Here is a 25,110-nt window from a genome sequence, read left to right as displayed (position 1 = left end):
CTGGAAGTACATATTTTGGTATGATGCCTCCAACTCCTCCACAAGTTGCGGTTGTCTTGGTGTACAGTTGAAACCTTTGGATTAAAGTTTGGTTATCCCTTGGAGTTAACTTGTGCCTCTTTCCTAAATGATGCATTGTCTGTGTGGTCCCAGTTTTTAAATATTTTTAAACATTTGCATACAGTTGTTTGTACAGTTGTTTGTACAGTTGCTCATGGTACCTTCAGGTGTTTGGAAATTCCTCCTATAGAGGAACCGGAATTGTAGAAATCCACAATTTTTGAAAATTTGGACTGGAATTCTGATATAGTGAATTAATGCTGAAATAAAATGACCTCTGATGTGAACAAAGTATATGCCCTAACTCAGTGATTTTGAAAGCGGGGGCCGCCAGGGGGGCCTCAACAATTTGGTGTGAAAAATAAATTCTCACTCTCAGACAACCACACACACACACACACACACACACACACACACACACACAATCAATTCCTAATGTAATATTATGTAAAGATGTAAGATGTAATTATTAATAAAAAAGGGAGATATATTCAGAAGTTTGTATTTTTAATGTGTTTTAAAGACATCTTGCAAAAGGGGGGCCTCAGTCAAATGTTAATGACATTTGGGGGGCCTTGCCCTGGAAAAGTTTGGGAACCCCCGCCCTAACTGACTTACCAAAACAAATGTAATGTAACGTGAAACATGTTGACTGAATATTTTTTAGCTTAGGTGTAGGTAAACATTTGGCCCAAAAAGTAAGTACATTTTATTTATATAGCACATTTAACACAGCAAAGCTGACCAAAGTGCTGAACAGAATAAGAAAAGTAAAATAGAAAACAGAATAAAACCAAATAAAGACACACAATAGACAATAGTAAAAATTAGATTAAAAACGCTTGGGAGAAGAGATATGCTTTCAGCCTCTTTTAAAAATGATAAATGAGGGTGCAAGGCAAATTGATTCCATAAATGAGGGGCAGCAAATGAAAAAGCTCTATCCCCCTTAGTTTTTAATGGAATCAAGGGACATACAGAAGAAACCTATCGGAACATCTTAAAAACCTGCTATATGAATGTGGATTCTTTGAGAAAAGAAGGAGCTTGATCATTAAGAGTTTTAAAGACAAACAACAGAATCTTAAACTGGATCCTAATATGGACCGGGAGTCAATGGAGCGATGCTAAAATTGGGGTGACATGATCATATTTCTTTGCCCTGGTCAACAGCCTTGCTGAAGCATCTGGAGACGAGCAAGAGATGACTGAGGAAGATCCAAGTACAATGAATTACAATAATCTATCCGCGATGTGATAAAAGCATGAATAACCTTCTCCAAATCTTGAACAGACAAAAATGTTTTAAGTTTAGAAATAATCCATAATTGATCAAAACTATTCTTAACGACCAAATTTATTTGCTCGGTTAAGCATAATTCTGAGTCTAGGATGATACCAAGGTTCCTAACCTGGGAAGAAATTGAGAGGAAGTGATTACAAAGCTCATTAATGAGACCATCTCTCATAGGAAGCTGAATGTGCAGAAACACTTCTACTAAAGTAATCTTTCAAGATATATCCTGGTCTGAGAGCGTGATTGGTCTGCAGTATGGGCGATTACTCAGGATCACCTAAAGTAAGTGAAATCTCTCTCATATCTTTAGTTTGATTCAGACAACCTAAATCACTATGAACATAAATGAAAACATATTCTCTGTACAATACTAATACATATAATAATCTCTGTGATTTGGACAAATCACTCTTTATCTGATTTACAGTTTGTGATCTGTGATTCATCTGAACATTAATCTACAAACAAATACAAGGTCCACAAGGAATTTTTGCAGATTGACTGAGTTTATTGTGTTCTGGAGCACTGTACAGTGAACAGTGAGTCAAATTTAGTGAACATTTTCTGTGCAAAAGATCAAGATACTGCGTACATTAATCCCGTATACACCCAGAGAAGAAACCAAAGTGAGTCGGTAATGTGTTGCAGAAGTTGTTACACATATGGAAAATAATTGAAAAGTATGGTCAATGGTAAACAAGAAATACAAGTGTCAATGTCCTCAATAATCTCCAACACAACTCTGTAACACATATAGATGTATGTGGTTTGGAAAGTACAACTTCAAATCAGTTTTATTTACAATTATACAGCATACACAGAAGGCACTTCTGCTTCTTAAAGTTCCGTATGGATCCGATAAAATGGATTATTATTTTTTTTTTTTACAATCATAATGACACATAATCATTATAAAAGTCTTAAAAGTACAAAAATATATCAACATTTTGAAGTGTAAATCTCTTATAAGTTACATTAATCTATGAAAGATGAATAGTTTAAAACGCCACCACTAAGGCTTACTGTGAAAACCACAAACTTTGCACATACATGTACTGCTACACCATAAAATGCATCCTGGTCCAATAGACAACAGGTATCGCAGTATATTGCACTCTCTTATAACTCAGTAATTAGCAACTTGGAGGTTGAGTCCTTAAAATATCAAGTATACAGTATACAGTATATGCTAAACACTATGCAGTTTAGGATGCAGCCCATAGCATCTGGGAGCAGTATCTGTGTGGTTTCCACCCCTTTAAAGCAAACTTAGATCAGTGGTTCCTGTGGAGTAACCATATGCATATACATATATACAGTGCCCTCCATTAATATTGGCATCCTTGGAAAATATGAGCAAAGAACGCTGTGAAAAAGTTGTCTTAATTGTTTAACCCTTTGATCATTTGTTTAAAAAAATAAATCACAAAAATTCTCTGCTCTCATGGATATCAAACAATTGCAAACACAAGACAGGTTTATCAAAAAACCTTATTAGTTAATACTTTGCGCTACCTCTCTTTGCAAAGAGAACAGCTCTGAGTCTTCTCCTATAATGCCTGATGAGGTTGGAGAATGCATGGCAAGGGATCTGAGACTCCATTCAGAATCTCTCCAGATCCTTCAAATTTCAAGGTCCACACTGGTGGACTCTCCTCTTCAGTTTATTCAGGTCAGGGGTCTGGGATGGTCATGGCAGGACCTTGATTTTGTGGTCAGTAAACCATTTTTGTGTTGATTTTGATGCATGTTTTGGACCATTGTCCTTCTGGAAGATCCAACCACGGCCCATTCCAATATAGACAATATAGACACACGTCCAATTCCAGGTTGGTTCATGTCCAGTTGACTGGAACTTCTTAATTATTGCCCTGATGGTGGAAATGGGCATTTTCAATGCTTGTGCTATTTTCTTATAGCCACTTCCCATTTTGTGAAGCTCAACAACCATTTGCCGCACATCACAGCTATATTTCTTGGTCTAACCCATTGTTATGAATGACTAAGGAAATTTGGCCTATGTGTTAAATGAATAAATGTAAATGTAAATGTTACCTCATATTCATGGGCGTTTCTAGAGTTTGATCAGTACTGGGGCATAGCCCCCCCACGAATTTGACAAAAGTACTTCAAAATTTATAGTGGCGGACTGGGGGCATAATGGTTGCATAAAAATAACTCACTAAATAAATAAATAAATAAATAAATAAACAAATAATAATAAAAAAACCTCACCCTGGCACCCAGTTGGAATATTTTAAACCTAAGTGTGAAAGGGTTAATGCTTTGATAGTTTTTTTTTTTTTTTACCATATCTGGGTAATTTGTTGATCTTTTGATTGTAGATTCAGGTCCAGGTTATAAAAGATTTATTTCAGGGGTAGAGAAATGAAATTCTGCATTGAAATGTAGATCATTCAAATGCAACGTTTGTCCTTGCTGTCTAACAGGTGTGTAACATGGCCTGGGCTTTTGGGGCTGTAGCCCTGAAAATTTTTCTTTAGCCCTGAATAATTATAATAGCGGTTTGTCACTACATAACTGAACGTCAGTAAAAGAAGACAGCAGTGTATGGAGGCGAGACCAATCACACAGGGTTTACACGAAAATACGTGGAAATAAAATACAACACTCTGTTTACTGAAGATTTAAAATTACAATGCCATCTTCCTTTACTGACATTCAGTTATGTAATAACAAGTCAATTATTTATCAGGAAACATTTTACTCGGGCACAGCAAAATTTTACTGGGGCTCATGCCCCAGTAGTGATGCCCCTGCTCATATTTATACCCCTGTAAAACAGGAAGTCATGGTTGAACAATTTCCTGGGGTGCCAGTAATTTAACAAAGATATTTTTTATTGGATAAGCCTGTGTTGTGTTTGAAATGGTTTGATATCCATGAGAGCAGAGTATTTTTGTGAAGTGTTTTGAAAAAAAGATCAAAAGGTTAAACAATGAAGACAGTTTTTCACAGCCTTCTTCGCTCATATTTACCAAGGGTGCCAATATTAGTGGAGGACACTGAAAATAAAATGACCACAAGCTTAGATGATTAAAAATCCTTCTTAAAATTAATTTCTCTGGTACAAACCCACTAGTAACCCCCCCAAGTAAGGGAAAGTTTGATTTTTAAGTCACTTAAAACGTTGCACAGCACGCAGAATAATAAACAATTTAAAATAATTAACTGATTTTAAAATAAACAAATCATTTTTAAAATTATTGGGATTTAAAAATGATCAATTTAAATAAGCAGAGAGAATTGAGTGGATATGTAGTGTCACTGATATTAACTAAGTGTCGTTGAAGATGAGCTCAGGTCTGGATCTCTACTGGACAGCTCTCTTTCTTCTGTAAGAAGTATGAACGTGGACGGGTTTAGGAACCATATACTGTTCCTAAAGAATCAAGGGTCAAATAAGTAAAAAAAAAAAAAAAAAAGAAAAAAGAAAAAAAAAAAGACAATGTAAGAAGAGAATAAATGTTTGGACAGTATGATTGTTTATCAAACTGAACACTTTCACAGTAATTCCCATGAAATCAGCAATGATGATGCAGAGCATTTCATATGTTTCACAGATTTTAATTTGACATTTTGTCATGTCCCGTGTCCTACACTCGAGAGTGTAGAGTAAATTTGCGCCCAGGTAAATGCTCTCTACAGCATTCAGCAGGGGTTTCAATCAGAATTTCACTTTCGTTATTTCAAAAATTTATGTTCAATGGTGTTGTATGGAGTTTGAGATCAACTTTTAGATTAAGGAAATGTGATCGAAACAAACCAAAAAAATCTGTTTCTTACTGTCTAATTTTAACTAATGTCACGTGAAAAGCAGTGAGCTCTGCTTTAATTAAACCAAATATGATGCAAATTATACTCTGTGGTTCAGTAGCTCATAAACGATATAAAATTGTTATGGTTAGTGAAAAGGAACTTTTTAGCACACTATGAGCTGTTTAAATCATTAAGAAATAAGATGCACGGCTGAAATAGTATACATTAAGCAAATTTTGTACATGATAGTTCATATATGATAAACAAATGTAATACTGTTTTATGATAATATGTAACAAATCAGAGTCAACAAAAGCATATACGAGAACAGAGATCAGGAACCTTTTCAGCTGGCAGAGCCGTAAAAGCCAAAAAAAAAAAAGTTATGATTTTTTCTTTAAAGAGCCAGAGAAAAGTTTAAATATTTTGTTATTATGTTATGATATTTTTTTTATGTCTTATTATTATTATTATCTTTACTATTATTGCATAATTATAAAAAGTGGTAATGTAATAAAGGCCAATTAACGTTTTGTATGTTCCCATGTTGCATGTTGCTTGACCTAACAGCCTACACTTACACTAATAGGCCTGTAGGTGGCACTTGGACATCATTTAACCAACTATGATAGTTTCATCAAATGGTAAATCAATACAAGATGCAGTACACGAGCAAGAATAAATGGAACACTACTTACCATTAATACGACTTCAAAATACGCAAATTTGTCTGTCCGTTCGGACTGGAAAGAACGATACTCGTTGTGCTTTTTTTCTTTTAGCCATTTCATCTTTGTTAAAAATAAAAAACTGAAAACAGACTGGCGATGTCGCTTTCAACCAATTTATGATTTAATGCTCAGCTGCACATTGTCCAATGAAATTTGAGGTTGCTGTGCCACAGGTTGGTGTATACGTGACAAATGGCCTTCGATTATGAATTATGTAGTTTTAATTGAATTGACACACTAGCTTTGATTGTTTTTAATTTTTTTTCCACCACTGAGCTAATAGGCAATCACTTAAAGAGCCATAGGTTCCCGACCCTTGTACTAGAACAATGATTTCTGATCCAGTATGACTTTCAGTCAACCATTCTGAGATTTTTGGCATGGCTTCAGGCAGCTGAGAGAGTAACTGATACACTGAAGGCCTTACCTTTTGGACATCTGAAGGCACTCTGGAGAGGAAATCCATCACTTCGTTGTTTTCAATAGCATATGGATTCCGTAGTTTCTTCGTGAATTTATTTATACCTAAAAGCAATACAGATACAGATGATACAGTTTGTCCAGCAGAGCGCGCTAGTGAGCTACAAGCAGTCCTGGCAACATGGTTACAAATGGTAGAAAATGATTTATAGTAAACAAAGATAAGTCATTTATTAAGCATTCATCAATGGTAGTTTAAAGTAATGTACAGTGTTGATCAAAAGTCTTAGGCACCCTCATTTTGCCGTAGATGGCTCTTTTATGACTCACATTACAATAAACCAAATTATTTTAATCTTGAAATGAGAACAAATGGATTGAAATAAGTTTAGTAATCTTAAATTTGGTTGATTGTAATCTTACAATAGGAAATACTAGATAAATTTGACTATATTCAAGGTATTTCCACTTGCAGTGGTTTGCAGTGTTCCAGCCGAAATTAAACGTTATAGAAACATCGTTACAGTTCTCTGTATCAGTAAAGGAGGTAAGAGATTATACAATAGTCCACTTTTCAGACCAAAAAAAAAAAAGAATGCTGTCTGTCAGGGACTATCTACAATAGTATTATGAAGTGCAACGGTCTGAGTCTCCAGAAGAACTGTGCCCAAAATTCTCCAAGATGCTTAGAAATACTTACCAGCCAATTTCCTTGAAATGCTACCTGAGACCAATGATTCATTTTTAAAGGGTTGTCATATTAAATATCAACTTTTTTCCTAATCTTTATAGAAGTTTTTAAAACATTTATGTGCATTATTTATATATACACCTTTATTATATTATATATTATTTATATTACGTAATATATATATATATATATATATATATATATATATATATATATATATATATATATATATATATATACACACACACACACATTATTTATATATACATCTTTACTATACAGCACTTCCTGTGTTGCCTAAGGCTTTTATACAGTACTGTATATCCTAATTACAATTGAACTGTAGTTAAAAGCTACAATTAAATTACAATTAAAAGTTTTTTGACAGATTGGGTCAGTTCACATACGGATTAGCAAATCCCTAGCAATGTGACCATCTCATCAACAGTGCTACTGCTCGGAAAGCAGCATGGAGAGTGGAAGTTGAAATGTTTTGGTTTCTACACAAGTTGTGAGCCATGAATGGTGTGTGGTGTATTTGTGTTTAGCCATGTATTTCCAAATTGTGACAGTCAGAATCCTAGCTGTTTAGGATCACTGACTCTGCTGATGAACCTGAACAAGGTGAGATTAACTTATTAATTATCTTATTGACTTATTAAATATATAGCATTATGGAAATGTATTAGATGGTTTTTAATGTGCCTTTTAAGTAACTGGAGAAAGTAAATCCTTTTACAGTACTAGGTGTAGACTATGATGTGAGAGTGCAGTCACTTTGCTGTAGTTCATTTCTTTAAAAAATGGGAGGCTGAACATCACCATTACCGACGGTGTATATAAACTGATAAAAATGCTACTGGATTAAATTTTACTCATGCAAAAAAAATGGGGCTGAGTAAGCAGGAAATAAGTCACAAGTTTCTGTACTTGTGGTAAAGGGGGAGTTGGTTAATTCTTGTCGTTACTTTGGAGACCTGACCGACCAAACTCTAATCAGCCAGAAGAAAACGGGAAGATAAAAAAGAAAAGAAAAGGGCATTCTGAAAAAACTCAAGATGAAAAAACTAAACCCTTCACTGTTCTTTCTTTGCATTCGGTAGTAAATTCAACATTAAAACTGATGAAAATAAGCTGACAAATGGCTTTAATAGGACCTGGATTTATACATGAGTTAATATTCTTAAGAGTGAAAAGTGTAAGACTAAGAGGTCTAAATCGGAGCGATTAAGAGTCTTCTTAAAATTCTTAAAAAGTCTACATTAAATGATGTTCTCCTGTATTTAGCCTAAAACATGCTACAGTCTTTACATCCGTGTAGAGAAAACGTTGACCTAAGAACATACCCTATAATTTCACTGGTTAAAGAGGATATCATGTGTTTTAACTGATTTAAGTATTATACATATACACATACACACACACACATGACAAAATCCCAATGAATGTTAATAATGGAAATAAAAAACCCTTTGGTTTAAAAACTAAAACTGAAAGGTGCACACTGTAAGTCAGAAGTGATCCACTGACTTTCAGTGACACTCATACTGAAACTGCCCAAAACCACTAGACGTAGAACCACACACTGCTAGCTCATATAACAGAAACTACAGACAGCACTTCACTTGCTTTATATCTTACCCCAAAGCAGAATAATGTAGCGCAGCGGGATGAGGTATGTGATCACTGTGACAATGATGAGAACCAGGAAGGCCAGGTTTGATAAGAACGGCACTGACCAATTAAACGTGCTGGGGGAAAAAAAATTTAAAAATCAGAGAAATGTTATGTGATGCTAAAATGTACACATCATTTATAAGAGCCTGTATTTATTCAAGAGAATGTGGCTTATATAATCATTATAATCTTAATAAAGAGATAAATAATCATTACTTACTTTTTTATTCTTTCAACAAAGCATGCAATTTCCTCCAACAAGTTCTGGACAGTGACAACAGTATCCTGGACCATGTGGATCTTATCTATCAAACCTCTTCTGTCAGATTCCTATCCAAAAAATATATGTTGATTAAAAAAAAAAACAACAACATGTATACCACAGCTCTGTTGAATGATCAATTCTGATTGGTCAGAAGATGATTCATTTTCTATAACAACAGATCTGACAGTAGTTCTGGCTGTAATTCACATCACAGGTTTATATTAATGCATTTGTTTTAATATGGGATGGTTTTTATAAGAACAGTTCATTCACATGGACTTGTATAAAAGACCCTACACAAAGAGATCTAACCACTGAAACAGCATGGTGAGGTTTTCTGGAAAGGAGACTTTTATTTGACATTTATAGAAGGAGTCTCCAATGTCAGCATTTTGTAACTTTCAGTATGTTTTCCACCAAAAGTCTAGGACAAAAGGCTGGTAAAGAAATGACTATTTATAACTTCCATAACATAAGTGATAACAGGAATTAACTTGTGTTGCAGACAACATGAAATGTAACTATAAACGGTTAAAAGTATGACTTGGCATTCAGTAATAATAATGAAAAAAAAATTAATTGCTTAGAGTAATAAAATGCTGTCGTGATCGGAAAATGTCAGGGTGGCAAGAGTAACTCAGCTTCATTGATTTGTTGTTGATTATTAATATGTTAGTATACTAAGAGAGGAAAATAGCCTACCTTCTCGTCTTCATCCTCATCATCACTATCTGTACTGTCCTGAAAGCAAAAGGTTAGACATTACAACATGTGTTAAATAAATTATTGTGCCACATTTTAAACAACCACGACCTGCAATTTGGAAACAGTTTTTAACTGATGTCTAGGGGGCAGCAGCAAGTTAGGGGTTAAAGCTTTTAACCCTCAAGCTCTCAGCTTATTTAGGTTTCTACTATAGAAAGCCTTTATTTGTTACATATACATTAGAGTACAGCGAAACTCATCTCTTCACATATCTTATCCATATATCAGAGTTCACGGTCAGAATGGAACAGGTAGGCTTAAGGGCCTTGCTCATGGGGCCCACAGTGGCAGCTTGGCTTTCACTCTCAACCTTCTAGTCAATAACCCTGAGCCTTAACCACTGAGCCACCACTGCCCACTCTACTTCACATGTACAGTGCTGTTTCTTCGGGTTTTGTGCATATCTCATATTAAATTGTGTGTGTATGTTATATATATATATATATATATATATATATATATATATATATATATATATATATATATATACACACACACACACACACACACATACACACATACATATATACATACACACACACCATTCAAATTACGCACTAAAAAAGTTTTGTAGCATTTTCATTCAATCGTTTCAGCTGTTAAAGTCATTTTATAATGTATAATTTTCATGGCTAAAAACAATATTATCAAGTAATATTATGATAGGCAAATGTGGCACCTTTGGTAAATTTAGCATCTGGCTCATATTCAGGATCTGGATAATTCAATACGTTACTCTCAATAGGTTACTATCGTGTTCATAATCATCAAAATCAATATTTTTTCTGGTGACAGCTTCATTATCAGATCCACCATCAATCAACTAAAATGTAATAGCTAATATTTGATTAGAAACTCGTTCTTCAGTAAATCGCTGAGCTATGTCAAGTTTTGCAATGTTTCTTTAATGTCTGGAGTCATTATGATATTGACACGTTACATCTGTTTACCAAACATTCCCACCTTGAGGAATAAAAGTTGTGCAGAAAAATATACTTACACTATTATCTACCTCGGGTCAGTAGCGAACCTATAAACCTTTTACAATAAATTAATTATAAAACAGATATTATTTGACAATTTGATATTTTTTTCTTGATATATTGTTGATAATAAATAGATTGAGGAATACTGGAGGTGGAGATCTAATGTGAAAAAATTTACGACTCCACAATCAGAAAAACACTGGGGAAAAAATGGCATTCATGGAAGAGTGGTGAGGTGAAAACCACTGCTAACCCAGAAGAACATTAAGGCTCATCTGAATTTTGCCAGGACACACCTTGATGATCCTCTAACCTTTTGGGAGAATGTTCTGTTGATTGATGAGTTGAAAGTGGAACCGTTTGGAAGACAGGGGTCCTGTTACATCTGGCGTAAACCAAACACAGAATTCCACAAAAAGAACATTATACCTAAGGTGAAGCATGGTGGAGGAAGTGTGATGATGTGGGGATGCTTTGCTGCTTCAGGGCCTGGGCAACTTGCAATAATTGAAGGAAACATGAATTCTGCTCTCTACTAGAAAATCCTTAAGGAGAATGTCCGGTCTTCAGTCCGTAGGTTGAAACTCAAGAGCAACTGGATTATGCAGCAAGACAATGATCCAATGCATAGGAGTAAATCCACCTCTGAATGACTAACAAAAAGCTAAATTAAAGTTTTGGAGTGGCCTAGTCAAAGTCCTGACTTGATCCAAATGAGATGTTGTGGCAGGACCGTAAACAGGCAGTCCATGCTCGAAAACCCTCCAGTGTGGCTGAACAAAAGCAGTTCTGCGAAGAAGAGTGGGCCACAATTCCACCAGAACACTGCGAAAGACTGATCTCCAGTTACTGGAAGCGTTTGGTCGCAGTCATTGCTGCTAAAGGTGGCACAAACAGATTTTAAGTTTAAGGGAGCAATTAGTTTTTCACATGGGTGATAGGTGTTGGAGTACTTTTTTTTTTGCCTCATTAAAAAAATAATAAATTAAAAACTGTATTGTGTGTTTACTCAGGTTGCCTTTGTTTTAAGTTGTATTCGGTTTGAAGATCTAAAACTATTTAGTATGAGATACACACAAAAACAGAAGAAATTAGCAAATACTTTTCTATAGCACTGTAGGTTGCGTTGGACAAAACTGTTAGCCAACCATATAAATGTAAATATTGCTATATGCAAATGAAAAAGACCCAGTGGGTTATCTAAGTGTTAACCGTAGATTTGTGTCAGAAAATACATTTAATTTAGGTGTCAGTGGTTTTAGACCACACTTGTCTTTTGTATAGTGCTTAGTCACATTTCGTCGTTCAATACCGGCTAGATAAGCCGTATGCATTCTATAATAAGCAAAACTTAATAAGCTGACTCCAAAACCAGGTAAACCAGTCGGACTTGTGTACACAACAGCTATATGCTAAACAAACTACAAAATGCTGAAATATCCACCAGTGGGATACACCTTGTAATTATGCGGTGCAAATAGAGAAGAAAAGTTGTGAGTAATCCTTTAAGAAGTATTTCTTTAATTCTGTTGTCTTTTTGAGTCATTCCCAATCTTGGATATCATGTATCATAAAAAATGTTTTCATAACCTTTTGACAACTCTGAGATACGTTTAATATGTATGAAAGATGCTAATCTTTGAGGAGTGAGTTTCGTGGAGTTGTTTGTCATGGTCTTGACGTTGGAACTCACCATTTCCTGGCCGCCCCGCTCATAGGCGACCTGAGCATAGTTCCATATGAATAGTATGACCAGGAACAGAGGGAACATGTAGAACTCCCAGTACCACACTGTGAGCACAAAGATCTGGAGGAGAAGACAGACGACGACGTGAGGGAATGAGTGTACAGACACTGATTGCTGTTTAGTTTCTCGTTAGCCTATTCATAATGAGGCATAATCAGCGTCTTTTCCTGTAACTACGCCTTGCTAAAAAAAACCATCCCTTCCTGTTTGACGTAATCATCATCACATATAAAGCTCCATAGAGTGGAACTGGCCTTGCTGTAAAATGAAAGACGACAAACAGTGACTGATCAGCCATCACAGGTGATGAGTTCATGCTTTCAATGCTGTCTGTACGTGTATATGTGAACAAACAGAGCTATACAGTGGAGCACAATGAGTGTAAAAGCAGTGACAACAAACCCTGCAGCCAACTTGCATTTCTGTAATTTCCGGATAATTTTCTGTAAATAATTGCAATGTGACAAGTGATTATATAACTAGGGATGCACTGGTCATGCTTGTGCATTTTATTTTCTATATGATACCAACATGAAAGCTCTGATTGTCTGCTGATATCTAATTCTGATTTCATGCCGAATTCTGTTACATGAAAGTCACAGGAGCAATAATGGGATGCTGTAAGGCAACCTAAAATTGAACTTGACTGTTTTAGATACTATCCTGTAAATCTTTCATGAAATGCAATGCCCCCCTCCGCATGTCTGATTTAATTATTATTATTATTATTATTATTATTATTATTATTATTTTTACTACAAATCATACTACAAATAATATTAACTATTAGGCCACAGTGCTGTTGAATTCTCAAATCTGATTGGTCAGAAGGTGTTGATTAATTTTCTATAACAGCAGCTCTGACCGTACCATCATCTGTAAATCCAATAATAAGTTTACATTAATGCAGTTGTTTATTAAAACATGTAATTGTTGATAACATGAAGTTCTCTGTAGGATTTCTATTCAACATTTATGGAAGGAGTCTCCAGTGTCAGGACTTTGTAAGTCACAGGAGAGTCTCAGGACAGAGCTTGGTCTATTTCCAATTTCTATGTATCATGACAAGATACGCATTGTTTTTTTGTTGTCTTATGAACTTCAGAACAGAGGAAAAAATCAAGTGTTTTCTGCTTCACAATGACTTTGGACTCACCACAAATGCAAAGATACTCCGCTGGACACTCTCCCACTGGAAACAGCTCTTGATATACTGCAACATTTGACTCAACGTTCTATAGATGTTCCTCACACGGAGAACATTTCTTGCCAGGACCTAACAGAAATGAGAAGTTTGCAAAGTTCTGACAGACCGAAACCCTACAGTCTGATGGCCTCAATGATATCTGCATGATATTGCACCTTTTTAGAAAACTTCGGATTGTCTTCAAGGAATTTCCTCTCCTTTGGGTTGAAGGTCCTGATGCTTGCTTTGATCTAATTGATGTATAAATGAGGAAAGAAAGCATCGGTCTGCATAGAAGTAAATTAACCAACACACAGATGCTTGGAGCAAATCCGACTTACTGGATTAAACATGACCTCAAGCTCTAACAAAATGGTTCCTTTGGATAATCCTAATAAGTCCTCTTTCTTCAACGGGCAAGAAATCAGCTGGCCGTTACGTACCTGTTACAGAGATAAACACATTTTTTAATCTATCATTATAAACTTTGATCATTTTGATTCATTGCAACTGTCTTACAAACCTCTTTAAAGGCATTATATGCAGCTGCTGTTTACATATACATATGACCTCATTTATCGTGACACACCGCATCCATTCTTCACTTCTTGACAGCTATACTCATTGAGCAAGTATGTGTAAACTAAAAGGGATTTCCGCTACTTACCGAGAGTAAAGGAATGGCCACTTTCCCCAGGAAATCTGGGGCCTTGTCTCCATCCTCATCAAAGACTGTAACTTCCAATACATCATGGATGTCTCTGACTGGACTAAACACAAACAGATTTATAATAGACGTGTTGGCAAACTGCTGCGGTATAAGAGGAATTAAACACCTTGAGTGTCTTCATCAGCACCATAACAGCCTGTCATTGATTATAACAGCAAGCCCTGTAGTTTCTGTTCTTTACATACACCCAATCACTCATTCTGGACTCGATGTTTAACTGCTGATGAAAGCATGAATGGTGCCACTTACAATGTAAAGACTTTATTCCACTCAGGGTGAAGAGTTTTGTAGATTGTATGAGTCTGCAGTCTGTCATTTCCCAATTGCAGCACACAGAACGGATCACTCTTCCCTACAAAAGGAGATATTTCGCATTCAGGACTTGACAGTTGACCACGGAAAGTGTGCGAGGACTGTATATACCATTTAAATCTGCAGCCATGACGTCTGAAGCCTTGATCACTTTGACCTGAAGGAAGCCGATGTCCTTTAAATTCTTCAAGGAGCTCCTGAAGCTCTAAGGAGGAAGTACATACAGTACAGAAGTTATGAATATATACTTATAAAGTATATAAATATACGTCATAGAGTGTTTCTAAAGATGTTCATAAAAAGAAAGGAAAGAAAAGCATCGAGTAGAAACGAACATATTTGTTTATTATGTTTTCTCTCTCATGTGGCTCGTCCAGTAGGGGCGTACACAGGTCAGTAATGGACACGCCGCTGCACCTCGTCAGAGTGATGAGGAAAACCACTTTGCCTCGACACTGGTCCAAGCTACACGTGAACAACTGACATTTGTTCTCCTTCAGCGCAGATATGTCAACTTCACACCTGAACACATCACACACATGCCATAAATAACGCTGCGAGAGACAAGCGTCTTAGTCATGAATTGATACTAGTGGAAAATCTAAATGTTTGGGAGAAAAAAAAAAGGGCAAAATTGACACAATTTCCCAATAAACAGGCGAAGACATCTTTGGTATCCAATGTTTGCTTCTTTAAAACTGCACTGGAACTACAAGGTTAATGTTACTAACAAGTAAAGAAAACTATAGCTACCAGTTTAGCGTTGTATAAACTGCATAAAGCATACTGTAACAAACTCGCCTCAAACTGAGTTATTGTAGTCTGTAAAACAGGCTTGCTTTACATGACAAATATTGACAAAAGGTTCCATCCTTCATCGTTTAAGGATCTTTGGCTGTTTAAAGGTTCGATGTAGAACTCTAAAGGTTTTACCTCTTATGCCTTTATCATAAAAATCCAAACACAAATTAAGAACCGTAATTCTCCAAAGAACAGTTCAGTTTAGATCAGTTAGGTAACCTAAACATCTGAGGTTTGAAGGCATGACGTTGATGATGAAGCTCCAATTTGATTTCTATTTTAGTAAAAAACTTATGAAACTACGTTTGTATGTTTGTTAGTGTTTGTAGCCAAACAATGTCCCTGGAGGCAAAGATCTAGAAAACAATTTGCACAATGCTAAACTGTTAGTCACATGCTTTCTTTATATGATAGCTACTTTCGCCTCGTAGCTTCGGTACCAAACTTCAGACTCCGTATCTGGGGAAAATGTGTCAATTTTTTTATTACCAGCAGTTCTTTAGCACATAAACATTTACACCACTCACTGTCCATAACATTCCTCGTATCTCCGGCCCTCTTTGGCCCAGACACTTATCTCCAAAAAGTTTGGCCCATCAATGAACTGCTTGAAGTCGAACCTCTCTCTCCACTGAGGGTTAGCCTTTTTGCACTGACTCTGTGATAATGAGGGAAAATGTACATCAGGAAATCTGAGGGAAGTTTCATTTCATTCCTAATTGAACTGGATGTTAATTTAGACTTGTCTAATGACCTTGTTCATCTGATCAGATTAGGGGTTAAACTTAACTAAACTAAACCGATCACCATGAGCAAGATGTGACAACCCTGGTCTATATCTACAAAAATCAAACTAGAAAATGAAGCATTTCTTTATTACCGCACAGGGGGACTAACATTTTAAGAATAGAGAGTTTACTGATCATTAGGGTATGGTATGGTTAAAAAAAAAACAAAAACAAATCTTGATGCACAACAAAACTGTTGAAGATCATAAGATGCATTTAAGACTTCACACTTAAGACACTTACCACTTAAAGCATTTTAATATCATTCTCTTCTTAAATCAAATAACAGTAATGTTGTACAATGTGCAGAATAAAAACCTCATGAGGTCACAATTAACAGACTTTACAAAAGAATATTGTATTTTGAAGCTCCACCAAGATGCAGTTAGTCTGAATCCCAAATGTCTTCCTATTAACGCATTCCTGCATCGTTATGCCATGTCATATAAACTATATAACAAGATGTCCTCCACTGAGTACTGTAATAACCCCTAAATATGATGTCAGGACATATGAAGAGTGTGAGCCTATACAATTTTTTTTTACAACATTCAAAATGTTACAAGAAAGTAAAAATTCTGTCATTTCAGTACCTTGCTCTTGTATTTCTGTTCTCCGAGTTTGAAGCGAACAAACATGTCTCCAGCTCCATCGTCAGGTAGATTGTGTCCCTCCACCAGCGTGATGCTCAGGACTCCAGACCACAGCTGGCTCTTCTTCAGAGACTCAGCGAGACGCCGGGTCTGCGGGGACGAGCTCGCCTGCAACACAACAGCAAAACTCATGCAGTGCACCATCTACTGTAAACAATAACGAAATTTTTATTTTTCCTCACATTCTAAAACAAATCAGGTTGCAGCATTATTACCTTCATACTTCGTTTTCTCTTCTGAACCCACTTCTTTACCACAAGGATAAACAAAACAGACAGTATAAGTACAACTTCAGTTACAGATTCAAGAGCATCATGGCAGCATGGATGAAATACTAAAAAAAAAAAAAAAGCAAATTTAGTATCTTTTACTAATTTTGGTTCTTACATTTTGTTTGTTTTCTCCATCTCTGACTGACAGACTAATGTCAATGATAATCACACCCATGTCATCTTCCAGACTGTTGGGATCAGTGAGATGTAGTACCATTTCTACTGTCCTGTAAAAGAAAAATACAAAGTGGCATAAATTTGTGCTCTGAAACGCATAGTCACGTCAATTGGGTTTAGTTTTTATTTGCCTACTTCTCAAGTTCCAGTTCACTCAGGAGCACGCTGCTGGAGCCCATGAAGTCATCTGTGGTCAGATCTCGATCATAGACCTAAAGAAAAAAGTAACAGATATTAAAAGGTGCTTTGGTGGTAGTGGGAGTTCAGCGGTTAAGATGTTGGACTATAGAGTGGAAGGTCTTGAGTTCAAATTCCAGCACCACAAAGCTGCCACCTTGAGCGAGGCTCTTAACCTTCAACTGTTCAGCCATATAAATAAGATAAATGCAAGTTGCTTTGGGTTGCTTTTTTTTTTTTTCATCCGGCAAATGGCATAAATGTAAACAGTTAATAATAATGAAAACAAACAAACAATCAATTCTAATAAACACATAAGCATGCATGAGTATTTTACAAAATCTGTAGATACCTTGATGTGCAGTTTCTTTTGTAGGTCACGGATGGGGAAGGAGAAAAACTCATTCCAGGTTGGGTTGAGATTCTTATAGATCACTTTGCTTTTGTACAACGTCTTTTCCTCAAGCTTGAATTTCACATACGGGTCACTCGTACCTGAAAAACAGGTGGTTTGCACCAATCAAGACTATCATATGAGAAGCAGTGGTAGCTGAGGTGCATGAGGTGTTGTGGCAGTGACCAGAAGCTTTTAAGTTCAGAACTGCCAAAGTGAGATGAGATGAGATATGATGATACGAGATGAGAATTTTGTTGTCACCCAAATACAGGAAATGTAAAAAAATAAAAATAAAAAAACCCCCCAAAAAACCATGCATACATAAACACCATTCACATTTATTCAAAGTAAAGCTCATGTTCAACAAACTACCACTGAGTGTTCATGATTCACATTGGATTTTAAATGACAGCTCAATAAGTGGCACTAATTTTACATAACACATAAATAAAAACACTTGGAGGCGTGCTGCTGAAAATAATCAGTGACTGGATGATATGATATAGGCCAACGTGAGGTAAAGTTGCTGTTACCACCTCAACCTTAATAATTATTCTGAAACAAAATGTCCTGAAGTGTTTCATTTTTCTTATACTACAGCAATTTGTCAACTTATCACTTATGTTATGACAGCTATAAGTTATCCCTTATGTTATGACCAGTCCTTCCAGGATTTAGCGATTTTAAGATGGCAGAAATGAGCGCAAAATCAAGGAAACTCGCAGATTTTCCGCAGATTTGGGTCAAGGCGTGTCATGTGACATCATCACAACGCGCATTCAGCCAAAGCCCTCTTCGATTCACATGCGTTGAGTATGAGTGCAGCTAAAATGTCTCATTTACCGACAAACATCACTGTGTGCAAAACTGTACAAAACAATTTCACCAATTCAAGTAGTTTTAAGCAAATAAAAACACCAAAAAGCTCCGCAAATTGCATCGCAAATGTCGCAAAAATCCGGAGCAAAATCAAGCATTTTTGGCCGAAACGATCAAAAAAGACATAAAAAATAAAAAATAAAAATAAAAAACTCAGAAAAACCCGATACGGTTTTTTGATATGTTATCATTTATAACAGCTACAAGCTATCACTTATAACAGCTATAATCAGCCGTTTCATCACCAGTCAGTCTCTCTTGAGAGATGTTACCAAAAAACCCCACAAAGGTGCAAAGTCCTCTGCACTGAAGACTTTCCCCTGTTGGAAAATGTAAAATTCCAGCTTCACCTCTGACTGCATGTGCAACAACACTAGAGACACCTTTCAAAAAGGCTACATAAACGACTCCTCTCAGAAATCTTCACCATCATGATTACATCCTGTGTAGGGTGTTAAAATAGACATGAACATCTATTAGAACAAGTCTATTAATCTAAACCAGGGATTTGCCTTATAGCCAGAGCTACTGTCAAAGCTGCTGTTATAGTAAATTACTCAACACCTTCTGCCTCACAGCGATGTAGTGTAAGCTAGTTTACATTATTTGTTTTACTATATAGAAAAGCTGAAATGTCAGAGTTCAAAGACACCTCCCTACTATGTGCAACCCTTCACTGATGCACAGAAGGATGTGGTCAATACTTCAGATGCAACATGACTTCAAACCTCCTCGTTTCCTGAGGTCGCTAGTGCTAAAACCGATCTATGAGACAACAGTGAACGTGAAAGCATATTAATAAGTAAAATGTACTATTAAAGTCAGAATAAAAACACGAGCAATAATAGAAACAATGATAAATATAGAGACAAATTTATCTAGACAAGTCTGAACAATATTTAGTGATCTGCATGCTAATGAGCATACAAGTATACGTTCTAATTTGACAGCTGAAGTCGTAACATTGCCAGACACCTGAATATATTATAAACATATGATGCAGTCGAATAACTAATCAGGAGCCAGTTGCTTTTCATTTGAAATCTTGCTAGCTTTCATTTCAATGCCATTTCTGATGCCAGGTAAACACCTTTATATCTTTCTTTAAATGCTTCTGAGCCCAATTCAGCACACTAACAGCCATATAAACCACCCAAAGCTGAAGCACTTTCAATATCCAAAGCTGACTGATGTCTAAATCCTGGATCCGTCCAATGAAAGTGAGCAAATATTTCAGCTTGGATTGTTTGCAACACTTAAACAAGGCGTTTCATTTGAAATCAGCTTCCTCTTGCAGAGCAAACTAACCAAGTTAAATAAAAAAGGAAGGATACACATGTAAAGCACATCCTTTAACAACAACCTTTTACAGAACACATCCAGCACAGCTGGGGAAAAATTTACTATGAGAAAATATGTCACGGGTTAAAAGGGGAAAAACCTGACGAGAAAGTCATCATGAAAAATGAGAAATTACTGAACTGCATTGACAACCATGCAAGACAAGTAGACTTTGAACAAGGTGGCGCTCTTGAGTGCTGGGACAGAGGAAGAGGGGTGAGGCAACAGTAAGGAGGGTGCGGGTGTACTCCATGGGTGTGTACTTGGACAGGTTTTGATCTGCTACGTGGAATGCTGTCTATGAGAATGAAGAATGTGCTTGCACTTTCTCTAACAATGCTGAACTGCCAATCCTACATAGCTCATGGGAAAGTTTGCAAACGTATACATGTAACCATAAAATACAGGGTGTCCCAAAAGTCTCTCTCTCTCTCTCTATATATATATATATATATATATATATATATATATATATATATATATATAATATATATCTCTTTTCCAGATAGCTTTGACAAAAGAAGAACATATTGAAATCATTCTCATGGCTCGATCTGGAAGCTGTCCCAAGGTCACGATGGACAACACTGTTGCCAGACTTATTAACAAATTCAAAAAGACTGCTAATGTTGTGGACCAACCGAGAAGCGGACATCCACGAAAATCCACCGACGAAGGCACAACCGACGTGGTGCTGACAACATACTAATATATTAATGAATTCATAGTAAAATTCATTCATATATTAATGGATTAATTAAAAAACCAAACCTCTTGTCTGTTCCTCTTAAGTCTACAGATGACAGTAAACATTACTCCAAGACTTCCTGTATAGTTCAATACCACAATGACACGTAGTTTAGCTTAACTTAAGCTTAATATTTAGCAACAACATCTAAACTGCTTTAAAGGAAGTGTTGAAATGATTCACCAGCAACTGAAGGGGATAAGCTCAGAGATCATTTGACCTTGTGAAGGAAAACTCCCACAAGAGTAATGATTACACAAGGAAATGCCCTTATATTAATGATGCTTAAATGGAAAATTCAGCTTAAATTCCTACTTATGTAGCTAATCAGTGTAAAAGGTATACTTATTTAGTTTTACACAATAGCTCTGAAGCTAATAAAGCTAACAGGGAAGGTAAAGTCATAGCGCCGTTCTGCAAACTATTCAGACTTGAGCTATGTGTGTGTGTGTGTGTGTGTGTGTGTGTGTGTGTGTGTGTGTGTGTGTGTGTGTGTGTGTGAAGAGTGAATATTAAACTCATGCACATTGGTACCTAGACCACAGTAACTACAGACTTATGTGCTGCTTGAACAGTTGTTCAACCATGAGCTGATCATGTGGGTCAGAGTCTCATTGACAGACAGCATGTGTGGTAATGTTATCTTGAGGACTGAATTGAACAGGAATAAAATGATCAACAGCATTTAATTCAAGTGAGCAGCACACACCGAACGGGCAAAAACATTGGCACCATTATCTTAATTCATCTCAAAATAGCACATCTGGAGCACACATTATGATTTCATAACCCCAATTAGTAACTAGTATCTTGTAGCAACATAAAATGTGTGCACAATTAACTCTGTGCACACTATGAAAAATAAAATAAAATAAACATTTCAGTGCCTTGTCCAGTCACTTGCTGCACCTCTTAACAGTGTTTTTACACCTAAGCTTGATGCTTTCTCCCACTGCAATTCTAGTTCAATGTGCAAAATATAGGATGCACTGGATCAAGTGCTATGATTTGCTTCTTCCGTCTGCATTTTCTATCCCCCAATTTAGTTTTCCTCACTCAAAGCTTGTATTTATAAGCAGTCTTCAAGATCTGCACTCCCTTTGGGAATTGTAAGTGGCACGGTTGTTTCTGAATCTTACCACAGCGGTCTCTGATGACAAGGCCTCGGCCCTCTTTCAGGTTAATGGAGAGCAGGTAGGATTTCTGAGGTTCCTTATGTTGCTCACAGGGACTCCCGCTCTCCCCGGCCTTGTCCATGACCTAAAACCAAAGGAGGACAGGATAAGACTTTTAAAAACTGTCATTTCATTTACCATGCTAATTATCTAGCATTTTACCATATTAACTAATCAACAGAATTAACAGTTCACAATACTGCATATAAACAATACAACATCTCTACCCGTCTTTGCTGATCAAACGTTATTCTTTCATATGACTTGTTTAGTGAACAGGAATTAGGAACTACCTCTGCTGAGAATATCACAAGCAATATTACCGTTACATTTGGTTCAAATAAGGAACCTTAGAATAGTGGTTTTCAAAATGGGGGCCACCAGGGGGCACCCGGGGGCCTCAACAATTTGGTGTGAAAAATAAATAAATACATGATTTTCTCTTTCTCACTCTCAGACAACCACACACACACACACACACACACACACACACAATCAATTCCTAATGTAATGTAAAGATGTAATTATTAATAAAAAAAAAAGGGGGATATATTCCAAGTGTGTATTTTTAATGTGTTTTAAAGACATCTTGCAAAAAGGGGGGCCTCGGTCAAATGTTAATGCCATTTGGGGGGCCTTGCCCTGGAAAAGTTTGGGAACCCCTGCCTTAGAAAGCTGTATTTACGCTGTCTTCCATATGGGAGAATCTTTAAGACCTTAATAATCCCAGATATGAAATTTTAGTAATCTGTGTATCCTTATCAATGAGAAGTATTTTCAACACCAATATTCTGTCTACCGAATATTATCATAGGTTATATTATCTTAGAACTGCTTATGTCCATTAATCCATGCAGCTGTAAAGTCATGGTGTGAACATTCTGTGGACTTTATGGAGTCATGGACAAGGTTCAATGCCAGGCACGGGAACTGAATGCTCTGGTGCTCAGCATTGAAACAGTTCTTGTGAGGCAGCCAGAAATTCCTTCCAAGATCAAAGTGACTTTAGGCTGTATCCTCAAATTCCAATATCTAAATAAAATCAGGTCTTGTTCAGTCATCCACTTACAACGCCATTAATACAAGATAATAACAAACATATAAATAAACACACAACTGTTGTTTATAATGTTACTCACTTCAGGTTGCTCAGGGCCATGGAAAGAATCAGTGTCATGGTGGTTCTCAACCCGTTTCCTCTGTTGTATAAAAAGTAGAGATTCTTAAATTTAATAGCTATACTACCCCACCAGTATTAAGAACACACACACACACATCTGCAAAGGATTTTTTTTTTAAAGAAAAAAAAAAAAGAAAAAAAGTTGGAAACAGTAAAAGGCAACAAAGCATGTTAGTCCTAATCAGTCCTTTATTAAAAATACCTTCACTCCAGGAAATTTTAAGCCATGGGGCTAAGGAATTCCACTTTCCATTGCATTCTAACTGATTAAAGTGTTAACGCTTTAATTAAATAAAATCCGTAAATGTATCTTGACTAATACTTAATAATAATTTTTTGTAAAGATTTAGAGAAACATTAGGAAAGGGCAGACAAATAAAGCTTCTCTTCAACTATAATAATCAAACCTGCACAAGGACTAATTCAAGGCTGTTACAGCAAAAACTGCCTAATTCAGAGCTATTGCAGCAGAGAAACGGTTATTCCAGTTAAGCACATTATCGGTCCAACCAGCCTCCACCTCGCAGCCATGCTTTGCAAGTAATTTGCACAGATGCCTTTTAGTATTTATTAATGCCATTAACACAGCTCCACTGTACCGTACTTAACCAACATTTACATGCAGCTGTTGCATAAATGATAACTGGATTAAAGTTAGGAAACCAGCAGCAACTGTTTTTTTTTTTTTGTTTTACTCCGCATTACCAACTTCAGCTAGGATTTATCTGAAGATAAATACATGAGGTAGTAATAGAAAGTGAGGTGTAAACTACTTTGCAGCACGTGAACAAGGATTTCAAGTCTACTAACCGTATGAGAAATTCAGAAGCTTATTCAACCATGTAACACCTGAACACTCATACATATCCGGAGTGTATATGACAGTGTAGTGAACGATACCTGAACATGATTGTGTAGGCATAAAGATCAAATACACCATGTGGCACCAAGTTCTCAAAATCCTACATTTCTCGAACTGCAAGTAAAGGCTATAGTAGTAACATGCAGAATATTACAGAGCAAGATGCTTTTAGCATAACATTTAATAAAAACAGAAATGACTAACTCATACTGCACCTCTGTTGAGTTCTCTGGGAGAAGCTCCATCTCATCTACAGCGTCCAAGAAGTCCTGCTCCTCATCAACACCGCCATCCACCAAGTCCTGTGGTATCCAATCAGATAAGTTCGTAGGCCCAGCTGGCGACTCAGAACACTGGGCCCCGCCCCTTGTCTCTAACACAGGCTGATTGACAGGTGTGGAGGGACTGCTGGCAGCGGGAAGCCGGGCTGGTTGGGAAGGGGAAGAAGGCACTGAAGAGCTGGTCCTATGGTCCAACACTCGCTCTGGTCTAACCTGTGACCTGATGTGTCTTTGGCTGTTGCCGCGGACGTAGTGGATCAACGGCTTGGCTTTCTGGCGCAGGTTACCCCATACTGTCTTTTTGGATCCTGCACTGGGTTCCATACGGAGGATTTGTTTGTGCGTGTGCGTCTGTGGGCAGGGGAAGTGATCAAGGACTCATACACAAGAGTGAGAAAGTCTTCAAGGCCTGTTAAAAACAACAGATATTCAGAATCAGATTAGAGAAAACACTGAACATGTCATTTGAAAACATTTATATGCTGAATCATAAATAATTAAATGTGAAAAAACCTAACATATCTACAACTTTACACATTAAAAACCAAGGAATATTCATTAATGCAAAACAGACATGTCCAATTTACCCACATGTTATTGCCTACAGCATACTTCCATTACATACATCACTAATGCCTACAAAGAGGCAAGCGGCCATATTGTGGAAATGCCACTGTCCCTGTATGTATGAACCTCAGATTTACCAGAACGGCAAATTCATTTGATACCTTG

At 36.6% G+C, this 25,110-nt stretch overlaps 1 protein-coding gene across 2 annotated transcripts; it reads right to left on the bottom strand.

The window, feature by feature from the left end:
- Window positions 1-1,852: 1,852 nt before the first annotated feature.
- On the bottom strand, window positions 1,853-24,534 carry mctp2b (multiple C2 domains, transmembrane 2b). 2 transcript variants are annotated; one of them, XM_053634552.1, is made up of 22 exons: window positions 24,313-24,534; window positions 23,195-23,254; window positions 22,020-22,140; window positions 17,868-18,010; window positions 17,474-17,550; window positions 17,277-17,388; window positions 17,105-17,137; window positions 16,830-16,997; window positions 15,976-16,106; window positions 14,983-15,169; window positions 14,759-14,852; window positions 14,585-14,687; window positions 14,273-14,375; window positions 13,947-14,048; window positions 13,782-13,856; window positions 13,576-13,695; window positions 12,366-12,479; window positions 9,624-9,662; window positions 8,877-8,986; window positions 8,621-8,730; window positions 6,296-6,393; window positions 1,853-4,760 (listed from the first exon to the last, which is right to left on the bottom strand). In XM_053634552.1, exons 1-22 carry the CDS (start codon window positions 24,340-24,342, stop codon window positions 4,692-4,694), a joined length of 2,199 nt encoding a protein of 732 aa, XP_053490527.1. In that variant the 5' UTR covers window positions 24,343-24,534; the 3' UTR covers window positions 1,853-4,691. The 2 variants fall into 2 exon arrangements, with proteins under 2 accessions (XP_053490527.1, XP_053490528.1); XM_053634553.1 differs by having other exon boundaries at window positions 17,105-17,134.
- Between the last annotated feature and the right edge of the window lie 576 nt (window positions 24,535-25,110).

The sequence above is a fragment of the Ictalurus furcatus genome, chromosome 10 (assembly GCF_023375685.1).
Source record: "Ictalurus furcatus strain D&B chromosome 10, Billie_1.0, whole genome shotgun sequence".
NCBI classification, from domain to species: Eukaryota; Metazoa; Chordata; class Actinopteri; order Siluriformes; family Ictaluridae; genus Ictalurus; species Ictalurus furcatus.
This window is presented reverse-complemented; position numbering and strand designations above follow the sequence as displayed.

Excerpts from the sequence above, each read along its gene's own strand:
- mctp2b (XM_053634552.1), bottom strand. The coding sequence starts at position 24,342 with ATGGAGCTTCTCCCAGAGAACTCAACAGAG. Across the intron at positions 14,376-14,584 it reads TGGAATAAAGTCTTTACATT|TCCAGTCAGAGACATCCATG; the intron begins GTAAGTGGCACC and ends GTTTGTGTTTAG. Across the intron at positions 4,761-6,295 it reads TGCCTTCAGATGTCCAAAAG|GAACAGTATATGGTTCCTAA; the intron begins GTAAGGCCTTCA and ends TTGATTCTTTAG.